This window comes from Lutra lutra, chromosome 6, assembly GCF_902655055.1.
Source record: "Lutra lutra chromosome 6, mLutLut1.2, whole genome shotgun sequence".
NCBI lineage: Eukaryota > Metazoa > Chordata > Mammalia > Carnivora > Mustelidae > Lutra > Lutra lutra.
The window spans coordinates 143,594,588-143,619,056 of NC_062283.1; the positions used below are offsets into that span (position 1 = coordinate 143,594,588).

The following is a 24,469-nucleotide window of genomic DNA, read 5'->3' on the forward strand; positions in this document are numbered from 1 at the left end:
TGTTAAAGTGGAAATCGTCGTGGGAGACTGTTTAAAACCTAGCTTTTTCCTCTTAATAGTAATGGAAGAAATATTTTTCTTAATTAATATAAGGTAGATTTAGAATATGGTTTAATTTCAGGAGTAATAAGAAACTTTTTAGCCCAATTATCCTTATTTGTCATTGGATTGGTGGGCTGTATCTTAGGATAATTATTTCATACTCCTTAATGTTTTAGTAAAACAGTTAAATGGCTTCTCTATTCCCTAAAGTCTACTGATTTACCTGCAAAGGTGCTTAGAATGGACAGTCTGTGCTGAAGTATAGTTTTGAGGGGGATAATTATGATTATTTATTGATTTTCAGAATGACTAGGTTAGACTATCTAATTTTAATGATTTGTTAATATAAATAGAGGAGACAGTAGAAAGAAGTGAGACATTTAATTTGTTGAAAATTCTGTACTGAGTAAATTCTCCCCCAGACATCTGCCCCCAGGTGTTTTTCTATTAATGATTGTAATATGTCAACATCCTTTATTATTTTTTTTTCCTGACCAATCTTCGGGGAATATTTGGCACTCGTTCTCTCTGATGAAATAAAAAAATTACAAATTTTCTTTCTCAAGGGAAATAATTACATTATTTTCTCCTTTCATATAAATATTTGCTTTGGGATATATTTATATTTGAAGGGCTTTGATATTGTATCCACAGCATCATTTCCTCATATTCCTCAACGTCAGACTGGAACTCCTCTTTAAACTATTACCCAGTATCACAAGTTTGTCATGGAAGTTGTGTCTCTGTGCTAAATGACTCAAAATGAAGAGCCCATTGCCCCCTTCCCACTTTGTCTTGAGCGCATGGTGTCTGTGTAGGTAGAAATTTTATATCCTAATGCCTTCTAAATTAATCCAAACCACCCAGACATTTTGACATCAGCTTTTCAAACTTAAAATTATGTGCAATTCTCATTTGTGGCCACTGTACTTCTACTTACCTGTCCCTTTCCTCATCCTCTTCTGTGCTTGCTTTTCTCATGTTCTGGCACTCTTGTCTGTTCACACTATTGTCTTCGAGAACAGAGCAAGATCTCCAAAGTGTCCTCTGCTCCTCCTGTTCCAGCCTGAGTGTCCATTTACAGCCTCCCCTCCATGCTTCTCTTGCATGTGACTCCCCTGTCCTCTGTTCATTGACTGAGGGTCACTGGAAGGTGATGTGAGCATGGTGGGTGGGGGATTTGGGGGTAGGGAAGGGGAGAGCAGAGCAGCGAGTTGTGTTCTCTTTGTTAGTCTAGTTGGGTAAAATGGTGCCGGTTTTCTAACCCTTGACCTAGCTTTGTTGACCTTGACCTAGGAGAAGGTTGAACCCATGATCTCTGAAATCTCTATCAGTTCTCATAGTGTATGATAAAGTAATTCACAATAAAATGTAATTAGGCTTAGCCTTCTGAGCATGCGGGAATGGATATATATTTTTAGTTTAAAACAAAAGCTTATTGATCCAAATATATGTACTGTGTGTTGGATATGTTTTTGAGGATCTTCACCTCCCTTCCCTCCCCTACCACCAATTCAGACCAACAAGTCAGTTTTTCAGTCACTGATGTGCATCCTGATTTCCTTTAGTCTCACTGAGAGATGTCGGGTTAGTAGTACAGACCTCTAATGCAAAAAGACTCCTTTATAAATTTACTCATCATTGTTTGTTATGGGCTCATTCTGAAAGTGGGGGCAAAAAATAAACTGCCCGGCTAGTTCTGCTTATCTGAAGCTCGTTCTGTCCCTGGGAAGCACGGGACAAAAAGCCTGCGACCTCACTGCCATCTGAGTCCATGTCCGTGCCTGCAGTCAGGGAGGATGCCAGTGATGGTCCCCATGCTAGTTCTTCCCTTGGGACTGTCTATTCTTAGATTCTGCAGCCTACTGAATTCTCAAGTCTCAGAGGAAGACTTTAATAGCCAGGTTTGGATCTTGGCCATGGTATGTGGAGAAGGCTGACCCTTTTGCATTACCAATGCTATTATTTTTCTCCATTCATACATTTTTCAACATTTGCGTCATTTAAAGTTCGGGGAGATAGATTAATGAGTACATGTTTCTCCCTTAAAAAAAAAATCTCATGGAACAGTTAGATTGTACATTTTCAAAGGATCGTGTTTTAATACAATATAGTTTAAAAAATTCATTTTCTTTCTTTCTTTCTTTTATTCCTTCTCTCTCTCTCTCTCGCAGGAGAGAAAAAGATATAGAAAGGATATAGAAGCAGCTGGCACCCTCCCCCTAAAAGGGTGAGCTTTAGATCGTTGGTAACAGTGCAATCACATGGCATCCCCCCATCTTCCACTTATAAAAAGAAAAACGGACAACTTCAAAGCTGTATTTTAAAAAAAAATCTCTCACGCACACGAAGAAGTCATTGATATGCATGGTATGAAATCCCCAAGCTAGAAAGGGTCTTCAGTGAGCAGTGTTCCTCCTGCTGTCCCTCCACCATTGAGTTCTCCCCCATAGAAGTTGCCGGTTACTTGTTTCTCCATTGGCTGCTTTAGAATTCTGGTCTTACTCTGGTAAATCCCTGTTTTCTCTGTTTCCCCCACTCCGTGGTTATCTCAAATAGAATAGACTTTCCAGTCTAGCATTCACTGCACACGCTCCGGTCATGCGGCCGTGGAGTTGACATTGCAGCCTCAGCAAAGGTTATCTCTTTAAAATTCTCTGAAATTCCCCTTTGGCACATCCATTTTGGCAGCTGGGTTTATATAGGAAAGTGGTAAAGCTCTTGGCTCCTCTTTTTGTGCGCTATAAAAATAGAAATCTCTGGCCAGAAGGGCAGCTGGGCAAGCAGCTCCTTCTTCAGTTCCCGTCAGTTGTCCTTGCTGAGTGTTTTCCATTTTACCTGCACTAAATGGTGTCCTCACGTGGACAGGGGGCCCAGGTGGTGGGGTTTAAAAACATGAACATCATGTAGTGGACACTTATTTTATTTTATTTGTTTTTTTATTATTTTTAAAAGATTTTTTATTTATTTGACACAGAGACAGAGATCACAAGTAGGCAGAGAGGCGGGCAGAGAGAGAGGGGGAAGCTGGCTTCCCGCCAAGCAGGGAGCCTGATGTGGGGCTTGATCCCAGGACCCCGAGATCATGACCTGACCTGAAGGCAGAGGCTTATTAACCCACTGAGCCACCCAGGCGCCCCTTGACACTTATTGTAAAGTCTTATTAGAAACTCCAGCTGTTCTAACCTCTGTGTGGGGTTCTGTTGTACTGTTTTGGCTTTTTTTCTTATAATCTTCTTATATATATTTTCAAAGATTTTATTTATTTACTTGAGAGAGAGAGACAGAGCACATGTGCGTGTGCATGTAGGGGGAGTGGCAGAGGGAGAGAATCTCAAGCAGACTCCCCAGTGAACTTGGACACCCCCTTCAGGGGCTCATTCTCACCACCCTGAGATCATGACCTGAGCTAAAATCAAGAGTCAGCTGCATCACTGACTGAGTTACCCAGGTGCCCTGTGTGTGTGTGTGTGTGTGTTTAAAGATTTTATTTATTTATTTGACAGAGATCACAGGTAGAGAGGCAGGCAGAGAGAGCAGGGGAAGCAGGCTCCCTGCTGAACAGGGAGCCCGATTCGGGGCTCGATCCCAGGACCCTGGGATCATGACTCGAGCCGAAGGCAGAGGATTTAATCCACTGAGCCACCCAGGCGCCCCTGTGTGTGTGTTTTAAACGGAAATAACTCAAAGATTATATTCACTGATCCCGAACTACCTGTTGCAGTTTGGGCAGTAATGTAACAGGAGCAGTGGAAACTCCAAATCGCTTTCCAGTGAGATGAATTCATCACTAAGTAAATGATTAGTGTGCCTGTTTTCTTGGGGACGTGCTCTCTTAGATGGACAGCTGAACCCCTGTGAAGCAGCACAGGCCTTTTTCTTGTTTCCTTTCCTTTCTCTTTTCAAGTAGCTTTTTCTAGGAAAATGCTGCTTCTGTGAGCAGAATTGACCTATTTATTACTATAGATTGCCTTCAGAGCCCTTCCTTGCTTTCTGTATGCACTGTTACCTCCACAAAGTAGAGCTTCGTGCACATCATGTCAGTATATTTCTATAGTTTTGATTCTCTAATTTAAAATTGACTGCATATGTTTTGTATGGAAAATCCTTATTTTTGATTTTGTTTTAAATGTAAATTCTGGTAACCTATATGTCAAAGCTTCTGTGGTAGAAATGAGCATGGCCCTTTTACTGTTAATTTTTTTCCTTGCTTACATTATTACATAAATAAGGCATTGTAGGCTCCTAGATGTATTTTTCTCCCCTGTGATAGTTTGTGAAAGGTTTTAGACTGCTTGTTTTTGTATGTTGCTTCTGTTTCCTTCAAGAATAAACAGTGTGAATTAAGGCACACCCTCTCCTTCCGTCCCCCAGTACCACATTTAAATACATTGGAAGTATGCTCTCTTTTTTAGCCAGAATTTTTGGAATGAGATTTATCATCTTGTGCATTGCACACAGACTTTTCTCTTCGAAGCTGCAGATTTTTTCCTGTTATGCTTCTGTTTTATCAAAAAGCGTACTGTAGCCTTTATAGATCTGTGATATCGAATGCCCTCGATGAATCCTTGGGAAGAAAGTGTTTTAAAGTGCATAATTAGGGCACTTGAGCATAAAACTACAATTATACACTTGTGTGTTAATTTTGTGTACAGTAAGACTTCAGTTCAACACTGGTTGTAAATGAGCGAGGAAGCATTTTACTGCCAGTGAATGCCTCCATTTTATGAATACTTAAACAAAATCTCCTCTAATTGGCTGACCTGGGAGGAAAGGTGAAAACAGCTGTAGTTAGGAGGTAGAGGAGAGAACACAAAATGTGTACTAGCGGCTATTTTAAAAAGTACCTAGAAAAGTAATCTTACTCCTGCACGCAGCCTGCTTTGCGGTGCCTTGGGAAGCTGCAGCCGCCGCTCGGCGGTGATCCCTGGCGGAGCGCAGGCGTTCCGAGGGGCCGCTGAAATTAATCCAGGGGCGGAGCGTGGACAGGAGGTACGTCTGTTACTTAGGTTCTGTGTGCTGGCGTTAGGGGGCACTCCTTGAAGCTTGGAGTTAATTTTACGATAATTAAAGGATGTACCACTTTATGAAATGGATAATAACGTTCCAGAACTGGTTACCCTCAAGAGGTAACATGGACTAGAAATATAAATTAATTTAAGAAGGGTATAAATAAATTCATGGATAATAGAAGGATGATGATTATAAAGAGGAAATAACGGCTGTTCAGGACATATCTCTGACTTTTGGAAATTGAGGTCAGGAGAGGCACTACCATTTAGTTCCCACAGCCATATAGAATATTCGCTCTGCAGCACATTGTCTGACCTAGTATTCGCTTAAGCTGTGATTTGCTAAATATAGAGCAGTTGGACTTAGAATAAGCAGTGAAATTTTGTGGCAGTTCATAACTGTACAGAAGTCCAGGAGAAGTTGTATGATATTATGTTCCCTGTGTTTATGTTCATAATTTATATCATGTGTATACCTCCCAAGGATGTTTGACTAAACAAATGTGTCATGAGGGAAGACTTACATACTGGTGGCAAATGAGAGCTTTTCAACTTTGTTCCATGAATCACAAAGAAATTTATTCTCAACTCTGGAGAACAAACTAAACTGATGGTTACCAGAAGGGAGGTGGGTGAGGGGATGGATGAAGTAGGTGAAGGAGATTAAGAGGACACTTGTGATGAACACCTGCGTCATGTACAGAACTGTTGACTCACTATTCTGTATACCTAGAACTAATGTAACACTGTGTTAATGACACTGGAATTAAAATACAAGAAAAAAGAAAATGTGGAAAACATAAAAAGCACAAATGGAAAGTGAGAAATCCACAATATTCCAGTCATCCAAAGAAATCTACTGTTAATACTTGTTGGAAGTTCCAGGTAACTATTGACAGATAATGCTACAAATCAATCAACTTGAAAGTCTCCGTAGTTTACAACAAGTGTTTATTTTTCTACCCATGGGTCTGTGGGTTGGTTGGACTGATTTTGGGAGACTCCGCTGAGTTTGGCTCCAGGCAAGATGTCTGGGTTAGGTCCCCTGCATGTGATTTATTTTGGGGCCCCAAATGAGACTGAAAAGCTGCGTACTATAATCTTCCAGTGGGATGATACGATGGGATAGAAGCTGGCATGGGGAACAGTGGGCGGGGCTGTAGATGAAACCACATTAGCCGTAAGTTCATAATTACTTAAACTGTGGGTTTTAATACTATTCTTTCTACTCTTGTATATGTTTAAAATTTTACATAATAGTTAAGTTTGTTAGAAAAAATATATTTTGGTAAAAATTTTAAAATGCCTAAACCAAAGGGAGAGGGTTAAATCAGTCTAGATTATGTTGGTTAGTTTTCAGGCCATAAAACAGTAGTGTTTGTGGCCCGGAAGTTACTCGTTAGGAATAAGGACGTAGACCAAACGAAGTGTGCTCCTTAGCAACGTAAGCAGTGTAACTTTCTTGTTTGTGTGGTTTGGTCATCAAGCCTGTTCTGGTGTTTAAGACACTGCTTGACCATTGAATGCTTTGCCAACTCCTTCTTCAACTCTGGATAGACTTTTTTCTCTTGCTCAAGGGAAGCTGGACAGAATTTTAAAGGAACTTAGCTTGAGTGTACAGTGCATACAGTAAGCACTTAATATATGTTTGTTGATAGTTTCTTGTTTTTCAAGCATGAAGGAATAATTTCAGGGAATTGTGGAGGTTTGTTGTTTTGACTTTTTTTCTTAGACAAGCCTAAGGGCAGGATTTATTTTCCTTTTTAAAATAAGAAAGAAAAAAAAAAAGGACCTAAATTGTTTAGAAGTCTCAATTGGGAACTTAGTTTAAGGGATTGTAGATTATGGCAGTTGTAGGATCTTGACCTTGTAAACTTTATTTATTACCTTCTAGCACATTATTTTTGACTGGACATGTTGACATAATAAAATTTCCTCATGCAATTGGTTCAACCACACATTGGCTTAGCATCTGAATTCCTTGCTATGGGGAATTTTCAGTCTGACTCTTATGCATGAAAAACAGTGTTTGATCTTTCTGTGAAATCGGAAGCCAGCAGAATTTGCCACAGTAATGACTAAAATGTAACTGTTGTGAACTTAACGATTTTTCCTATGCTTTTTCCCTTCCCATTTTGTGGAATTTACCTGGAGGGGCTCAAGCCTATGATGAGAAACAAACAAAATTAAGGAGCTTTCTGCTGTTAAAGGCAAATTGTTATAACACACTTCTTGATAACTTTTAAATAGACTACAATAAATAATCCAAAATAAATTGCATTTTGTTCTAGATTCATGAAAAACACTGAATTGGTTTAAGAAATGATAAATAACATTTTGGTGTTTACTCCCTTAGGCTGTTAATTCTTTATTCAGATAACCACACATACACAGATTTTCATATTAAAAAATAGCATTTTACTACATATACTGTTTTTAACCTTCTACCCTTTAAGGTACACCTTAATAATGCTTCTTGCTATTAAATACATGTTATTGACAATGAGATTCATTAATAAGCTGATATTGAATATTACCTCCCCCAGTCTCTGTTGACGGACATTTAGGCAGTTTCTGTATTTTTCAGTGGGGATGCGGTCATGGGGGTGCAGTGAATTCCTTGCTGTACATATTTTTGTATATATGTTTCACATTTTTTCTTGAGATAAAATCATAGAAGTAGAATTCTGGGTTGCAGAGATACTGTTTCTGTACATACTGTGACTCTCAGGTATTTGAATTTACATACCACCATGATTATTTCAATATACCCAATTGTTGTGTGCTATTTTAGATTATGTAAAGTAGAAAATACGAACACTCCCTGTTAAGCACCCGGGAACCGTCATTATCAAGTAGGGAATTTACATGTCATAAATAAGGCAGTGATGTTTTAACATAAATACATTATAAAACACGTAAAGTTAAAAGTTTAACTACTTTAGTTCCTAAGTATATATACATATTCTGCTAGTAGTTTTCAAAGGTATAACTTACATACAATAAAATGTTCAGATCTTAAGTGTACCATTTGTTGAGTTTTGACACATATGTACATCCATGAAACTACCATCCCAGTTAAGATAAAGAATTTTTTCATCACTCCCAGAGTTCCTTCATGTCTTTTTTTAGACATTTGTTACATATATCCCACAAGCAGTGTTGTGATATTTCTATTACCATAAAAATAGGTTTGTGTAATCTTAAATTTCATATAAACAGAAACTACTGTGAGTTGAATGTGTATACTTTAGTTCTGGAGGGAACTGTAGATACTAAGCCAAACTACTTCTTAGAACAGAAGGATCTAAAGTTGATGTGAAAATTACATAGAGTAAGAACAACATGTTTTTCTAAAGAATGGAGTTAGATTCTTATCCTGTATACAAAAAATAAATTCAAAATGGATTACAGACTTAAACATAAGAGCTAAAGCTAAAAGCTCTTAGTAGAAGGGTGTCTGGCTGGCTCAGTCAGTGGAGTGTGCAACTCTTGATCTTGGGGTTGTGAGTTCGAGCCCCACATTGGGCATAGAGATTACTTGTAAAATACACGTATATTTATACAGGTATAAGTATATAATAAAAAAATAAAACTCTTAGAAGATGGGGGAAAGCTTCATGACATTAGATTTGGCAGGAATTTCTTAGATGTGAAACCACATGCATAGGCAACAAAGGAAAAGATAAATTGGACTACATCAAAATGAAAAACTTTGGGGCGCCTGGGTGGCTCAGAGGGTTAAAGCCTCTACCTTCGGCTCAGGTCATGATCCCAGGGTCCTGGACCCCACATCGGGCTCTCTGCTCAGCGGGGAGCCTGCTTCTTCCCCTCCCCTCTCTCTGCCTGCGTGTCTGCCTACTTGTGATCTCTGTCTGTCAAATAAATAAAAATAAAAATATTAAAAAAAAACAAAAAACAAAAAAAACAAAATGAAAAACTTTGTGCATTAAAGGACACTATCAAGAGAATAAAAAGCAGGCAACAGAATAGGAGAAGATATGTGTAAATCATATAACACATAAGGGATTAATATCCAGAATATGTGATGCACTCCTGCAGTTCAACAACAAAAAAACCAATTAAAAAGTGGTCAAAGGACTTGAATACATTTTTCCAAATAAGAAACAAATGGCCAATAAAAACACGCAAAAGATGCTCAGTATCACTAATCATTAGGGAACTGAAACTCAAGCCCACAATGAATATCATACCACTTCACATCCATTAGGATGGTTATTACAAACAAACAAACAAACAAACAGAAAACAGCAATTGTCAAGGGTGTGGAGAGATTGGAACCCTTGTGTACTGCTGGTAGGACTATAAAACGTACAGCCACTGTGAAAAACAGTACGGCGGTTCCTCAAAGAACTAAACATAGAACCACCAGATGACCCAGCAGTTCCACTACTGGGTGTTTATCCAATAAAGACTTGAACAGATGCTCAGATGTCCATTTTCATAGCACTATTGTCTACAGTAACCAAAAAGTAGGAACAACCCAAATGCCGATGATGGGTGACTTCGCTGTATGAAAACGATTTCCCTGTATTAAAATGTCTGTGAGGGGCACCTGGCTCAGTGGGTTAAGCCTCTGCCTTTGACTCAGGTCATGATCTCAGGGTCCTGGACTCCGCATCGGGCTCTCTGCTCAGCAGGGAGCCTGTTCCCCCATCTCTGCCTGCCTCTCTGCCTACTTGTGGTCTCTGTTTGTCAAATAAATAAATAAAATCTTCAAAAAAAAATAAAATGTATGTGATAAATTTTGGACAATGTGAAGTATTTCTTTTGATCTTAAATTATTTCCCTCTAAAAGGAAGGACAAAACTGATAATGTAAATAGATTCAGAGAATCCAGGGGTGACAGATCCGTAATAGAAACCAAGGTGTATTTTAGGACCATAACTTCCTAGCTCACGTCAAGGAGGATTATATTTGTTCCTAATGTTGTTGTGAGCTGTTGTGGAGATAGAACATTGGAGTGGACCATTGTGTAGCTCAAAGCAGAAAGCTCTTATATTTACGGTGGTGTGTGATTTATATACTTATTCCAGGAGGTTAAGTCCACAAATATTCGTTGGGCGCTTACTACAGACCAGGCCTTCTGACTATAATGATGAGCTGAACTGCCTAGCCCTCCTACCCCCTTTATTTAAATTAGCTTCAGAGGTAGAATTTAGGGATTTGTCAGCTGCATATAACACCCAGTCTCATTACATCCAGTGCCTCCTTAATGTCCGTCACCCAATTAAAGGCCCCATTTTCTATGGAATTCACATGCCAATGGGTGTGGTGGTATGCTTGTAGTCATAAATTTGAGAAATCCCACATTTGAAAGTGGATGGGTTTCTTAAGGATTTAACAAATCCTTTAATAGCTAGTATGTTATATTTTGTTTTTATGTTTCTCAAACTTAAAAAAAAAAGATTTAACTAATTAATTTATTTATTTGACACAGAGACAGTGAGAGAGGGAACACAAGCAGGGGGAGTGGGAGAGGGAGAAACAGGCCTCCTGCAGAGCAGGGATCCCGATGCAGGGCTCAATCCCAGGCCCCTGGGATCATGACCTGAGCCAAAGGCAGATGCTTAACAATTGAGCCACCCAAGAGCCCCTCAGACTTTTTTGATTATATAATTTATTTCTGTGAATTAACTTGCCAGATTAGTGTCTCTTGTATGTGCTGTTGGGAAATGCTGGCATAAAGCCCTTTCTGTCAGAGATTTGCCAATCTGCAGGAGGCATGGAAGACCATACAGAAGTCATTGGCCTTATCTTGCCCCAGGTAAAGGCCTAGAACAGACGAGGGCACCTGACATAGTAATCAGGGATGGTCTCTGGAGCAAAGTTCTAGCGGCACCTCTTTAAATAAAGCAGCACGACAAGGCATCTTCCTCTCCAGGCCCTCTCCTGTGGCCTGTCTCCTGCCTGTGTGCCTGCTGGAGCAGCTTCCATGCCTCTGTCTTTGGGTGAGGGGAGGAGGAGGACAGGGTGGAGGTGACATTGTTATTTCAGAATTTTAAATTATGAAATAATTTCGGCATACAAAAAAGCGCAGAAACAAATATAACACACTTGTGTAACTACACCAAGATTGTTAGGTGTTACCATTTTGCCACATCTGCCTCATAACCTCCCTCTTGTTATAAAGGGGAAAAAAAGCAAGGCTGAAGCCCCCCCCCCATCTTTTATCCTCTCCCTTCTCCAGAGAACGCCATGTATTTCCTTTCCAATGCATGCTTTTGAACTTTTACTATATACATGTATCTATAAAAAATATATACTATTTTGTGTATTAAAAATGTATACAAATGGTATTATGCTGCATTCTTTTATTGCTTTTTCAAATTCAGCATTATATTATTTGGATTTGAACCATTTCTCTATGTAGACCTTACTACCTTTTTTTTTTTAAACTACTGTGAGGAATTCCATTGTATGGCTCTACCAAATCCTGTATTTTTCCATTTATGTACCGTTAGACTGAGTCCTCTTTCTGACTTTTGTAAATAGCATTGCATGGAATGTCCTTCTTGGGACACATGTGAGCATTTCATGGCCATATATTTACAAGGGAAATTGCTGGGTCATGAGGTCAGTGCACCTGTATACTTGGTGAGGAAAGAGTTTTCTAAAGCTTCTTGAGGAAGAAAACGGGAGAGAAGATAAACCTCAATTATTTCTTCAGTTTTGAAGTATGAGCGAAGTTCAGGGTAGGGTAAAATGAAAAATGGGCCCGGAATTTCTGCACATTTAACGTGACACAGGGATATGAAAGTTAATACTCACGTTTTTGTATCAGAGTGATTTCCTGAAGTAAATACTTAAATGAATCATTTTTTACTATACTTTCTCTCTCTAATAATATATGAACGCATTCATATTTCTTGGAAATTGGAATAAATTTTTTGTTATTATGTGTGCTCACGCTCCACTGTAAGATCTTCTTTAGTTAGAAATGAGTGAAATAAATTCTTGTTTTTCTTGTTTTTAGGTAACAAAGAGGCTCTGATCTCCAGCATTTTCTAGAGATTTCCATTTAGTTTAGTGTAGTGATCTTTTATTCAAACCATGATAAAGGTCCGGAACATTTGCTGGGTGATAATGACTTAAATTAAACTAGGGTTAGCAGTTAACACCTGAGAGTGCTGTGTGGCTGTGAGCATGAAGTTCAGGGTTTTGGCTGTTGGATGAAGCTGGGCATACGTGTTTCAAAGAGTTGGGTGGTGCAGGTGATTTCATTTTTTATGAGCTCTTCCTTCAGTTGTTTAATTTTTTATATAATGATCACTTGATTTATTAATCACAGAACAACACCCATTCATTCAACAAACATTTAGTGACTGGCAGCCCCTCTCCCGGGAGGCATTCCAAGAATGTGGGAGCTTAGAGTCCAGTGATTAAGGACAAACAGTAAAGACAACGCATAACTAAGGGGGTAACTAAGTCCGTATCATCTCCCCTGTGGTAAAAGTAGAATTGGAAATGGCCTGAGAAAGACGACTGGGGCTGTGCTTGTGTAGTGAGGCTGGTCAGGGCAGGGGCGGCATCTGGCCCAAAGTGCTTTGTGACTCCAGCTCCTCTCACTTGGTTCCTGATGCCCAGTAACTCTTGGTTTAACTTCCCTTGCATCCAACATTCTGGTAATCTTATTTAGCCGAAGTGTGTTTGCGAACTAAGTTATAAACAAGAAGTCTCTCAGTAGCCAGAATTGATTTTACAAAACTCGAGGCTGTCAGAGCTTGCGTGCTTCCCTCATGGACAAGTCCCCTGGGCCTCCCTGTTTTGAACCGTCAGTTTCTCAGCCCTCAGCAGGGTCAGTCTTACGGCAGAGGGAGACCAGAGTTACACTGTGGGGCTTGTGCACACGGCTTTCGGCAGGAGGCTCTGGGGCCCTCAGTGTATTACGGCTCAACTTGTTGATTTATGTTTCGTAATAATGACTGTTTGGTTTAAGATGTCGGAAAAACGTATAATACATCTTTGAAAGCCCTGGATCTAAATTGATTAAAACAAAGGCAATATTGATCATTAAAGAATTAGACTTTAGTTGTAGACAACTGAGGTATTATATTTAGAAATTGATTTTTAAAGATAAAACTTAGGAAATAATTAATATTTTAAAGATACCACTATAACTTGTTTAATGAGTACTAGCATCTATGTAGCATTCCAGGTAGGATTATTATATTGCTGGTTATAATATTAATATGAATTAATAGAGAAAGTAGCCTTATTTTATAGCTGGAGATATGAGATGGGTATCGTTACGTGACTGACCACGTTCACACAACTGAGGCCCAGTAGGCAAGAGACAGCAAGCCGGGTTCAGTAGATGGGCACTTGGACCCAGTTCTAACTGATAGCCTGATTGTACTGGGTTTGAAATCACCTCATCCCAGGCTCACAGAGGGTGAGTACCAAATAAATTAGGCCATGTATCTAAAAGGAGAGCAATGGGTTTTAATTGTCGAAGACAGCAGTAAAATCTCCCAAGCAAAGGTTTTTTGGTGGTTTCTCCTCTGAAGTTCGCCGTGTTCTGCAGACTGTTGCTGTGGTTCCATTGAAAATTTGCTTATGTTCCCACCCCTCCCCTGCACCCCTACTTGCCCCCAAGCTTTTCAGAGCTGGAATAGATAGTAACAGATTCTAATAAGTTCATGGCTGCTCTGGTGTTAGTTTCTGTCACAATATGTCCTGTTGTTGTCTTAGAAAATAGAGCCTTCTCCCCCCGCCCCCCCGCCAAACGGCACTTTCATATTGTGTGTAAGGGTTTCTGTAAACCAGAAAATCAACATATTAAAGTGCAATTCCTAGGGGAGTTGCTGGCTGTGTTGATTGAGCTTTGCAGTCATTTTAACACTGGCAAAAGTGTTATCCTAACGGCTTCAAATCAAACCGCAAAGATGCTTGTGTAAAATATAGTATTAGATATCAAATCAACATATGGGTGCTGAACGGAAGGATATGTGTTGTGGTAGTGTACGATATTCTAGCATGTGGAGTTGTATTTTATGGAAATTCTTTGGCTTGGCTTATGGCAGGGACATACATTCATTATGAGATATCAAGTTGTAAAATAAATAAAAGCAAAGAATTCAACTGTGCAGCTAAATGGTTTTCAATACAAACTTGTCTGCTCTACTAGCTTCGGGTCTGTGTGACGAGGCATTTGTGAGCCGTTGCGGCCAAATGTTTGTGATCATTGCTGACAGGCCCTGACAGTACTCTAGATCAGGTCACAAAGAAAATGAACTTTAGCTTTTGCATTTTCCCCTTTTACTTCATTATGTTACGAATTCTTGTGGTAATTGGTCTTAGAGGTGAAGTGTTTAATATTTTCCTCCTCTTATCATTCCTTCTTTTTCCTCATTCAGTATTTTATAGGGATTGCATTTTTAAATGTGTATCTGGAACTGATCACTGATTTCTTAACCTTTTGGGTTTATGGACCTCTAGTTCTTGGGATTCTCAAGGGGGCCATATTGTATTATTAACAGGGTGACTTCACTGTCCCCCTCTACAGAGTGCTTTTTGCCATCCGCATACCTTGTTTTTCTTTTTCTCTACTGCTCTCTCTCCCAAATAGGAAAAAAAAAAAAGGCAGTAGATTTTTCATTTAAAAAAAATTAAAAATATCATCCATGGTATATTTATGGCATGAGGAAGGACTTCTCTTTGAGCAAATATTTTAAGGATTTTTAGGTTCATGTAAATTAGAGATGGAGAAAGCTCACTTGGGCCATTTTTGTCTGTATCATTTGCGTCTAGCACACTTTGCTTTCCACCATTACCTGTTTTATCAACTAGGAAAATACTGTTCTAATATTAGATATGAGTATCTTTCTTTAAGAACTCATGTTGTTGGTTATATGGCGTTACAGACATAATACTGTCTTCTAAAAGGGTTGTCTTTGGTTGTAAAGCAATGTAGTTTCTTTTTAGCAGAAGCAGTAAATGGAATTGCTAATAACCGGTTACAGAGTCTGCTCCTATGTAGTTGGGACTTTTGGACCTTAGCTGAAACAAAACCACGCCCTATACCTGTAGCCAAGTCACAAGCATCCTACAGAGCATCAGTGAGTGGGCTTGGCTGGTTGGAGTTCATTTTAATTTTGAGCATTGCAGGAGAACGGATTAACATAATGCTTCTTTGACTTCCTTAGCAGTGGGTTTTTTTTCTTCTTCTTAACATACAGTGTTTTATTAGCTTCAGGTGTATAATACAGTGATTCACCGACTCAGCAGAGGTGGTCTTTTCATGTCAGTATTAGGAGATCCCCCCTCCCCCGGATTTTTATGAGGCTATCCATATTTCATTATGTGATGAAATCCTATTTTTTAAAACAGTCTGAATTACCTTACTTCACTGATAACATGTGAATAGAAGGCAGTATGACGATTCATGTAATGGAGAGAGGGTGAAAAATACTGAATTCAGTGGCTTAGCCAAGAGCCCACTTGGTGTTGCTGAGTCGAAACCATATTTGCTCTCATTGCATGTGCCCATTTTGACTCTGTCGCCTGTTCTGCTTGACTTGTTGACAGATGCCCCCTCAGTACGGACAGCAGGGGGTGAGCGCCTACTGCCAGCAGGGCCAGCAGCCTTTCTACAACCAGCAGCCGCCGCCTCCGCACCTTCCCCCACAGGCCCAGTACCTGCCGGCCCAGGCACAGCAGAGGTACCCGTCACAGCAGGTGAGCATCCCGCCCGCCCCGGGGCCCCCAGGCCCCGGGGCCCCCCTCCAGGTCTGCCAGGCTGGGCTCGAGTCCTCTGCCTGTCCTGCTTAAAAAGGTCTGATCTCAGTGGGAAAAAATACAGTTTTGAGAATACAGTTTGAGAAAAGTGTGAAACTGAACCTAAACTGTTTGTTTATGGATGGATGTTTGAAATTGAAGAGCGGGAGGAACATGCTCATTCAGAAAGATGGTTTTATTGATCATTTAACCTTGCTCATTGGTATTTTTTATCTTGAGCTTTTTTTTTTTTGTTTTTGTCTTAATGATAAGTGCTACTATGTCCAAACACTGTTGCCTTGGGCAGTGTTCTTTCTCTTAAAGGAGCTTATAGACAGATAGTCACTTCAATTACGATACATTAAAAAACTAAAGGGAATCATGTACTTTAAGAATATTAAACAGTTTGTATTTTAAATTAGCCTCATTAAATACTTTTTATGTAAATGAGCCATATATTCCAGCTTATGTGATTTGTAGAAAAATAGTACATACGCATTTGATAAAATGATTCAGTCTCATCTTGATTTAGAGGTTGTCACTGAGTGATCCTGAAAGGGGCTGTGAGCTCAGGACTCTTACTCTGAATCCAGAGGAACGTTTCATAGCACCTCTGGTCATAAGCATCAGAATGTAACTTTACATTTCATATTTTCCTTTCTTTATTGTGGGGTGCTGTAGTGAAGGGAGGGAACACAGTGACTTGGTTATTCAGTTTTTAAAGTGTGTCTTCCACATCTGAAAGAGATTATTGATGCTAAGCAAAATATATAAATATGTGAAGCTTTATTTTAATTCAGCTGATTTCTTACGTATTTTCTTGGTTTCATTGGAGTCTTTCCCCATGTGACTTATATTTAAGAGTTCTAAAGAGCGTTTATGACTTTTTTTTGAGATTTTATTTATTTATTTGATAAAGTAAAAAAGCGCACGAAAGTGGGAAGAAGGGCAAAAGGGAGAAGCAAGCTCCCTGCGGAGCAAGGAGCCCCGTGTGGGACTCGATCCCAGGACCCTGGGATCATGACCTGAGCTTAAGGCAGCCGTTTAAGTGACTGAGCAATCCAGATGCCCCGAGAGTCTTATGACTTTAAAGAAAACATGTTTAAAACAACAGCTGAGGAGCACTTGGGTGGCTCAGTCAGTTAAACGTCTGCCTTTGGCTCAGATCATGATCCCAGGGTCCTGGGATCAGGTCCCTCATCGGGCTCCCTGCTCAGCAGGGAGCCTGCTTCCCTCTCTCTCTCTGCCTGCCTCTCTGCCTACTTGTGATCGCTCTCTCTCTCTGTCAAATAAATAAATAAAATCTGAAAAAAAAAATTAAAAAAAAACAACAGCTGAGATCGAAGATCCTGTAGAATCTTGGTTTTTTGGTATATGTTTTCAAAATTCTGGTATTATATAAAGGGATATATGGAGGTAGGAATGTATATTATTGCAGAGTTATTTGGTCTAGTCTTTTATTAAGATGTGGGGAAATTAAATAACCTTCCAATATCTTTTCTTTTTTAAGTGAGACTGATATCTGGGTTTATGATACATAAATTACAGGCTTTTTCAAGGGCTTTCCAAACCTTACTGAACTTCTGGGTAGATATAGAATGTTTTGTCATGCCATCAAAATGTAAGATGGACTGAACAGAGAGATTACATTAGTCATTTTACTTTAGTGCTAAAATGAATCTCTGATTGAAAAACCAGTTTGATTAAGGATTCTGAGTGCCTATCATTTCCTTTAAGACCAAGCTCAAATTTACTTCCTTTATGAAGCATTCACTGATGACTTCTACCACATGGCAATTAGTTATTTAATATCCTTCACATTTAAATATTTAAAGCATACTACAGGTGAAATCTTAGTTTAATGAATACTATCTAATGTGCTGCGTTTAGGTCTATTTTATGCTTTGTTCTATTATTTTATTGATTTGAATGTAGTAAATCATTGTTAGGAAATGCAGTCTGTATAACCATGACTCTCCAACATAGATACTGTCATTTCTGTATATCCTGAGGAAGACAGAAATTCTTCAGACTATGTTAGAAAGTTTTTCTTGTATTCATATTCCCTACCTATAGAATGTCTAAGTGTTTTTTAAGTTTCATTACGCTCCTTATGGGACGAAGAGATTAAGTCACAGACAGTTAGGGACCTGAAGCAGAGGGTCTTGTTTGATAGGAACAACTTTGGTTTTTAGGGAGTTAGATGTTCAGATAGTTTTGGAAAGTTTGTCTAGGAAATAAGATTTAGCATTTTAGATGTGGTTAGTGCCTCCCAAAACAGCAATCCCCTCAAACTCTATCCCAGAACAAAGTAAAAATAACCAACAGAGTATTTTCATTCGAACTGAATTTTAATAAGAATTTGTCATTCTGAATTCACATACGTTGAAAAACTAAAGAAGCTCAACTATATTTAATGTAGTGAGCCAGTAGTTCCTAAAAGACAGAACGTTTTTTTCTGCAGCCTTTTCTTTTGTTTCCAAACAGCGTACAGTACATGGCGTATTGATTTTTATATTAGGGAATCAACCAGCAAATAATACTTCGTGTCTTTTGTTAATATGATTGATACAAAAAGTAATTTTAGGGTTCCATTAAGATACCTCACTCTGTGTCTTTAACATCTGTTAAAGTGTTACATTTTGAATAACCAATACATTCATATGTTTCAAAGATGAAAAAGTGCAAGGGAAAGGATACAAATAAAAATCTCCCCGTACAGTCATCCCTGCAGGTTCACCACCCGTCTCAGCCTTTGCCAGACAACCGCTTTACAAGTTTATCGTACAGCTTTCTGGAGTATCTTTATACAAAGAAGCAAGAAGATACCACATTTAATTTTTACTCTGTTTTTACACAAATGGTGACGTACTCTGACATACACACTGTTGTGTTCTTTGTCATCCTCTGCCCCCCACCCTCTGAAGGATATAGTTTCTGTAGATTTGCCAGAGGAGGAAATACAGCAGCCCTTCATTCTTTTTCAGAAGATCCTTTCATTTTATGGACATGCCATGATTATATTTAACCAGTTCTCTATTGATGGTCACTTAGACTATTTTTAATTATTTGCGAGTCAAAGAATGCTACCGTGATAAACTTTTTGTGTATGTTTAGTTTCATAAACGTGCAGATATATGTGTATGATAAATTCCTGAAAATGGCATTAGTGTGTTGGTGGGTAGATGGAGTTTTAGTTTTGGTAAATATTGCCAGAGTGTTCCCTTGGTGGTGGGTTATACCATTTTATACTCAGACCATCAATATGTGAGAGTACCTGTTTGCCTACACATGTGCTGGTAGCATGGTTTACTAAGTTTCTGGATTTTTGCCAATCTGATAATGTAATTTTAATTTGCATTTATCTTGTTTTGAGTTGTGTTGAATGTCTTATATACTTGAAAGCATTTGCTTTTCCTTTTTTTTTTTTTTGATTGTGAATTCTTATCTTTTTATCTTGCATTCTTCTATTCAGTGATTGCTCTTTTAAAAATTGATTTAATAAAACTCTATGTATAGGGAGACTGGGTCTCTATGATATGAATTACTAACCACCAAACCCCATTTTGTCATTTATCTTTTGACATTATGATTCATTTATTTGGTCATGCTGAAGGGGCATTTTAAATTTAAAGAATTTTTTGTGTGCTCAGAATTATCAGTCTTTTGTGATCTCTGGATTTTTATTTAGTGAGTATATGAGTCTTCCATTCTCCAAAATTTACAAGGGAACTCTCCCATGTTATTTTGTAGTATTTTCATGGATTCATTTTTGCATTTCATTTGCCCCAATCCAGCTTAATTGTTGCTTTGCTAGGTAGGCTGTTGTGTTAGGGGTCTATAGAGAAACTCTGTGTGTGTTTTGTGTGTGTGTGTTTTGTGTGTGTGTGTGTGTGTGTGTGTTTGGTTAGGCTAAAGAGATTTATTTTAAGGGGTTGGCATATACAATTATGAAGCCTGGCAAGTCACAGGTGTGCAGTGTGGCAGGCTGGAGAACTGGGAGAGCTGACGGTGGACATGAAATCTGAAGGCGATCTGCTGGAGAATTCCCTCTTAGTTGGAGAGGCTGGTCTTCTTGCCCTCTTCATCCTTCAACTGATGACCTACCCGCATTACTCAAAGTCACTGATTGCAATGTTCATTTCATCCAAAAACACTCTCCAAGTTGACACGCAAAATTAACCACTACAGTTACCTTTCCCCAATGTGTTGGAGATGCTTCTTTCGTTATTTGCTGAATCCCCTTAGGTAAAATGTTTGGGGGTTCTTCTGGGGTTTTTATTTTTTTCATTGATCCTTCTATTAATGCCTTGACGCTCTACTGCTTTATTGTTTTTTAGGGTTAGTATATCTTCCCTACTCTCTTTTTCAGAGTTTTCTGGCTATTGTGTTTATTATGGACATCAGTAGTGATGTCTGTAAAGCCAACAGTAACAATAAACTCTTCATTCTTTAGCATGCTTTTTCTAAGATTTTTTTCTTTTTTGTTGTTATAATCATGGGTTTTTTTTTTTTAACACTTACCGTTTTCATTTTCTGTGAGGCAGATGGTAATTATAAAAGAGAAACAGTAAAACAAAAATAAGTACCTAATTTGAATAATTTTTGCATTATTGAAGCCCACTGACCACAGATGAAGAACACACTTATGATAAAACAAGTTGGGTTTATTTAGTTTGGGTTGTTATAGCCCAGAGAGAATACATACATTCCTGAGAGCCTCGGGAACCTCACAGAAAGATGGGCATGGGGTGCATCCTGGGTGATTCTAAGAGAGAGTAGGCCCTGGATAGGCTGCTCTCAAGAAGCTAGGACATTTGGTAATTAGATGTGTTAACTTTTATCCACGAGACAGGACAATTGAGGTGGGGCCAGATAAAGAAGCAACAGCCACTTAAGGTAGTTAGAAGCGATGGGTGTTCAGTCATTTTTGTTGTCAAAAAGTGATCTCGTCCATTTTTTTTTTTTAAGATTTTATTTATTTATTTGAGAGAGAGTGAGTGGGCACAGAGGGAAAGGGAGAAGCAGTTTCCCCCTGAGATATGACCTGAGCCAAAGGCAGCCACTTAACTGACTGAGCCACCCAAATGCCCCAGGGCTGTCTGTTGTTGTATCTCTGGGACTTAAAAAGATGACTTTCAGCATTTCATCATTGAGTATAATGTTTGTATACTAATATAAACAAGTTTATTTATTTATTTAGTGGCTGCCTACTACTGGGCAGTGAAGTTCCCCTCCTTTTCTAGTTTGCTAAGGGATTTTGTCATGAATGAATGCCAAATTTTATCTTATTTATTTATTTATTCATTTATTTTTAAGCAACTGTGGGGGACTGTTAGGTGGCTCAGCTGGTTAAGAATCTGCCTTCAGCTCAGGTCATAATCCCAGGGTCCTGGATTCAAGTCCCGCATTGGGCTCTTTGCTCAGTGGGGAGCCTGTTTCTCCCTCTCCTCCCAGCTTGTGTTCTGTCTCAATCTCTCTCTCTCTTTCTCAAACAAGTAAATTAAAAAAAAAAAAAATAGATGCCAGCTGGGCTGCGCTTTATCAGAGGTTTGAGTGGGGAACGATACACATCCAAGGTCATTGGCAAAATGAGTTTCCTTGCAGGCATAGAACTCATAGCCACTTGGGGTTCCTGGGTGGCCCAGTTGGTTAAGCATCTGCCTTATGTTCAGGTCATGATGCCAGGGTCCTGGGATCAAGCCCTATATCAGTCTCCCTGCTCTGCGGGGGATCTACTTCTCCCTCTGCCTCCACCTCTCCTCCCGCTCCTGCTCTTTTTCTCTCTCTGACAAATAAATAAATAAAATCTTTAAAAATAAATAAATATTGATATTACCCCTTTGTTTTTCTCTTGTAATCTGTTGTTGGGAGCACATTATGTGTGTCTTTAGTTTAAAGTATTAAATATGCTTTCTGGAATAAACCTAGTCATGTGATAGAGTATCTTTTTATACATCACTGAATCAGTTTTGCTGACATTTCTTTAGGTTTCTTGAATCAGTATTCATGAATGAGATTGACTTGTGATTATCCTTGTAAGGTTTTGGTGTCTGTATTATGGAGTTTTGCAAAATGAATTGGAGACTAGTCTCTTTTTTAAATCTACTAGAAGAGTTTATGTTAAAGTTTGGAATCACTTGTTTTTTGAATGGCCAAAGTGTCTGTAAAACCATAAAGGCATGTGTAGCCCTTGATTTTTAGCTTCTGTCCCTTTCCTGTTTTTTTTTTTTTTGACTTTTGATCTTATTTCCTTTGTGAATATAGGTGTTTTCAAGTTACCAATTTCTTAAGTCAATCTTTTTCTTTAATATATATGTATAAGTATATATAAGTTATGTATATAAATTATAAATGTACTTGTGTATATAAGTATTTACACGCAACACACATATATTTCTACATATTAAGAATTTATCTTTCATTCAATTTTTAAAATTTATTAACAAAGTTGTTCATATATATTACGATTAATTTCTGTACCATCCAGAGTTTAAGACATTTTATTTTATTTTATTTTTAAGATTTTGTTTACTTACTTGAGAGCGAGAGAACACAAGCACAGATCCCAATGTGGGGCTTGATCTCAAGATCCCTAAGATCAGGACCTGAACCAAAAGCAAAAGTCAGACATTTAACCAACGGAGCCACGCATGTGCCCTGGCATTTTAATTCATGTTTTTCCCTTTTTAAATTCTTGATTAATCATGTCAGTGGTTCAGCTTTCCAAAGCAACTTTGGTTATTGCCCTATTACATGTTCTTTTTTGAAAGTTTAGTTAAACTCTCTTCTTGCTTTATGTCTTGCTTTCTGTTTTACTAACATTTATTTTGCTGTTCTTTTATTCCGTCAAGTGAATGCTTAGCTTATTCGAAACATGTGTGTCTGATGGAGCAAAATGAAAGACTAAACAATTTCCTCTTAAGTACTGCTTTGGCTGAATCTCTCAAATTTTGATATGCATTATTTCTGCTTTCTTTTAGTTCTAAGAATTTTCTTTTCCCCTTCATTTTTTGTTTTTGTTTTGTTTTGTTTTTGTTTTTTTTAGAAGACAGTTTTATTGAGGTCTGGGCTTATATTCTGTTCCCTCAGAAAGATTGATGTATGTTTTTGCAGTTGCCTTTGGACATGAGTCATCTGGAACCACATTTTGTGTTTTATTTTGTATTTTTATTATAAAAAAATTCTTACTGTGCTTCTAAGCAGAATAATATAGTGAGTACTCATATGCCACCATAATTCCTTGCATTTACTAGGCTAGGCATATCCAGATATCCCCAGCTGTCCTCAGAATGCCTTTATAGTATTTTTTTTCCAAGCAGAATTCAAAGAAATCTAGTACATTGATTTGGAATGGTTCCTTCTTCCCCCATGTGCATTAGAGCCTTTGGAACATTGAAAAACTGAGTCAGCTCTCCTGTGAAATGGTTTCGTATGGTTCTTTTCTCTTGATGTGGCTTAATTTGTTCATTTAGCTCTTCTAGTCTTGTAAGATAAACAGTTTTGTTTGTGGTGGTTGTAAATCATGTTCCCAACACAAAGGGCATTGTTCTGTTCAGACGCGGGGTCTGTGATGCTCCTGTGAGGTGAGGAAGCCTCTAAGCCTGTCTGTGACCGTCAGCTGTCTTCCAGCTGAGCGTGGAGAGACATTGTGATGAAGACAAGCCTCCTCCTTTGTACTCTGTCCAGATTGCTCAGTAACAGAATCGGGGAGCATAACACCTGCTTGCGGCTTTAGGCCACCACAGTTTTGGGCAGTTTGTTACGCGTTGTTACTGCCTGACATGGTGTGAGCCCTTCATAGGTGATGCTGTGAGCCTGTTGCATCCGGTTAAACATCGTGTGCTGTGGTTCCACAGTAGTGATGTCAGGATTGATCAGTGGCTTCAGGTGGTGATGGCTTCTGGGACCACTTTAAATAGAATTATCTTCTTGAGGTTTTTGCAGACCACACCGTTAAGTGTTAATTTTGACCAGAAACCCTGATGAAGGTTAGCCTGCGGTTGCTAATTCTCAGTGGAGCCATTTTTAAATGCTTCCTACCTCTGAGTATCAAGTTCAAGGCAGGTATTTCTCTGTTCTCTTTAACGTGTTTCCATGTTCTCAGATGATGGGTATAGCCCTTCTTAGTCTCTAATTTATTTGAGATGTATGATCTCATATTTACTCCCTTTTGGCAGGCCCTGGACTTTTCCTTTTCCCTGTATAGTCATCCAGTGGAAAGTTAACATCTAGAGCCAGTCAGCTTCTATTGTACTGCCCTTACTTTCTGTGTTCTTGGTTTACTTTCTGTGTGTTTTTGGTTTCACTCGCATTCATGCCAAGTCTGTGATCCACTTAAGTAATTTTATCCAGTGTTTTAGATATTTAAGTCAATTTAAATACATTTCAAGTATCTAATCTGCCACATGGCTAGAATTGGTCCTCTTCTATTTTCTAGCTCTTTATTTGATATCCTTTACACAATTTAAAATGATAATAAGCATGTAATAGAATAGCTTATAACATACAGACCATATATTCCCATTTTATAATGAAACTTTTCTAATGCCTCCTTTATTCTTTGGAAATAAAATTCATATTTAATGTGTGATCTACACCAAATTCATAGATAATACATTACCTACACAAAATTTCAGACAAGTCAGAATAAAGCAGTAAGTGTATATGGATAA

General features: G+C 38.6%; 1 protein-coding gene across 9 annotated transcripts in view; it reads left to right on the plus strand.

Moving 5' to 3' along the window:
• The window catches only part of ARID1B (AT-rich interaction domain 1B), a 441,388-nt gene that overhangs the window by 113,334 nt on the left and 303,585 nt on the right, over window positions 1-24,469 (plus strand). For all 9 annotated transcript variants that reach the window (XM_047732510.1, XM_047732515.1, XM_047732511.1 and 6 more), the window contains exon 3: window positions 15,606-15,755. In XM_047732510.1, coding sequence (XP_047588466.1) covers window positions 15,606-15,755 — 150 coding nt within the window. The remainder of the gene's footprint in view (window positions 1-15,605; window positions 15,756-24,469) is intronic.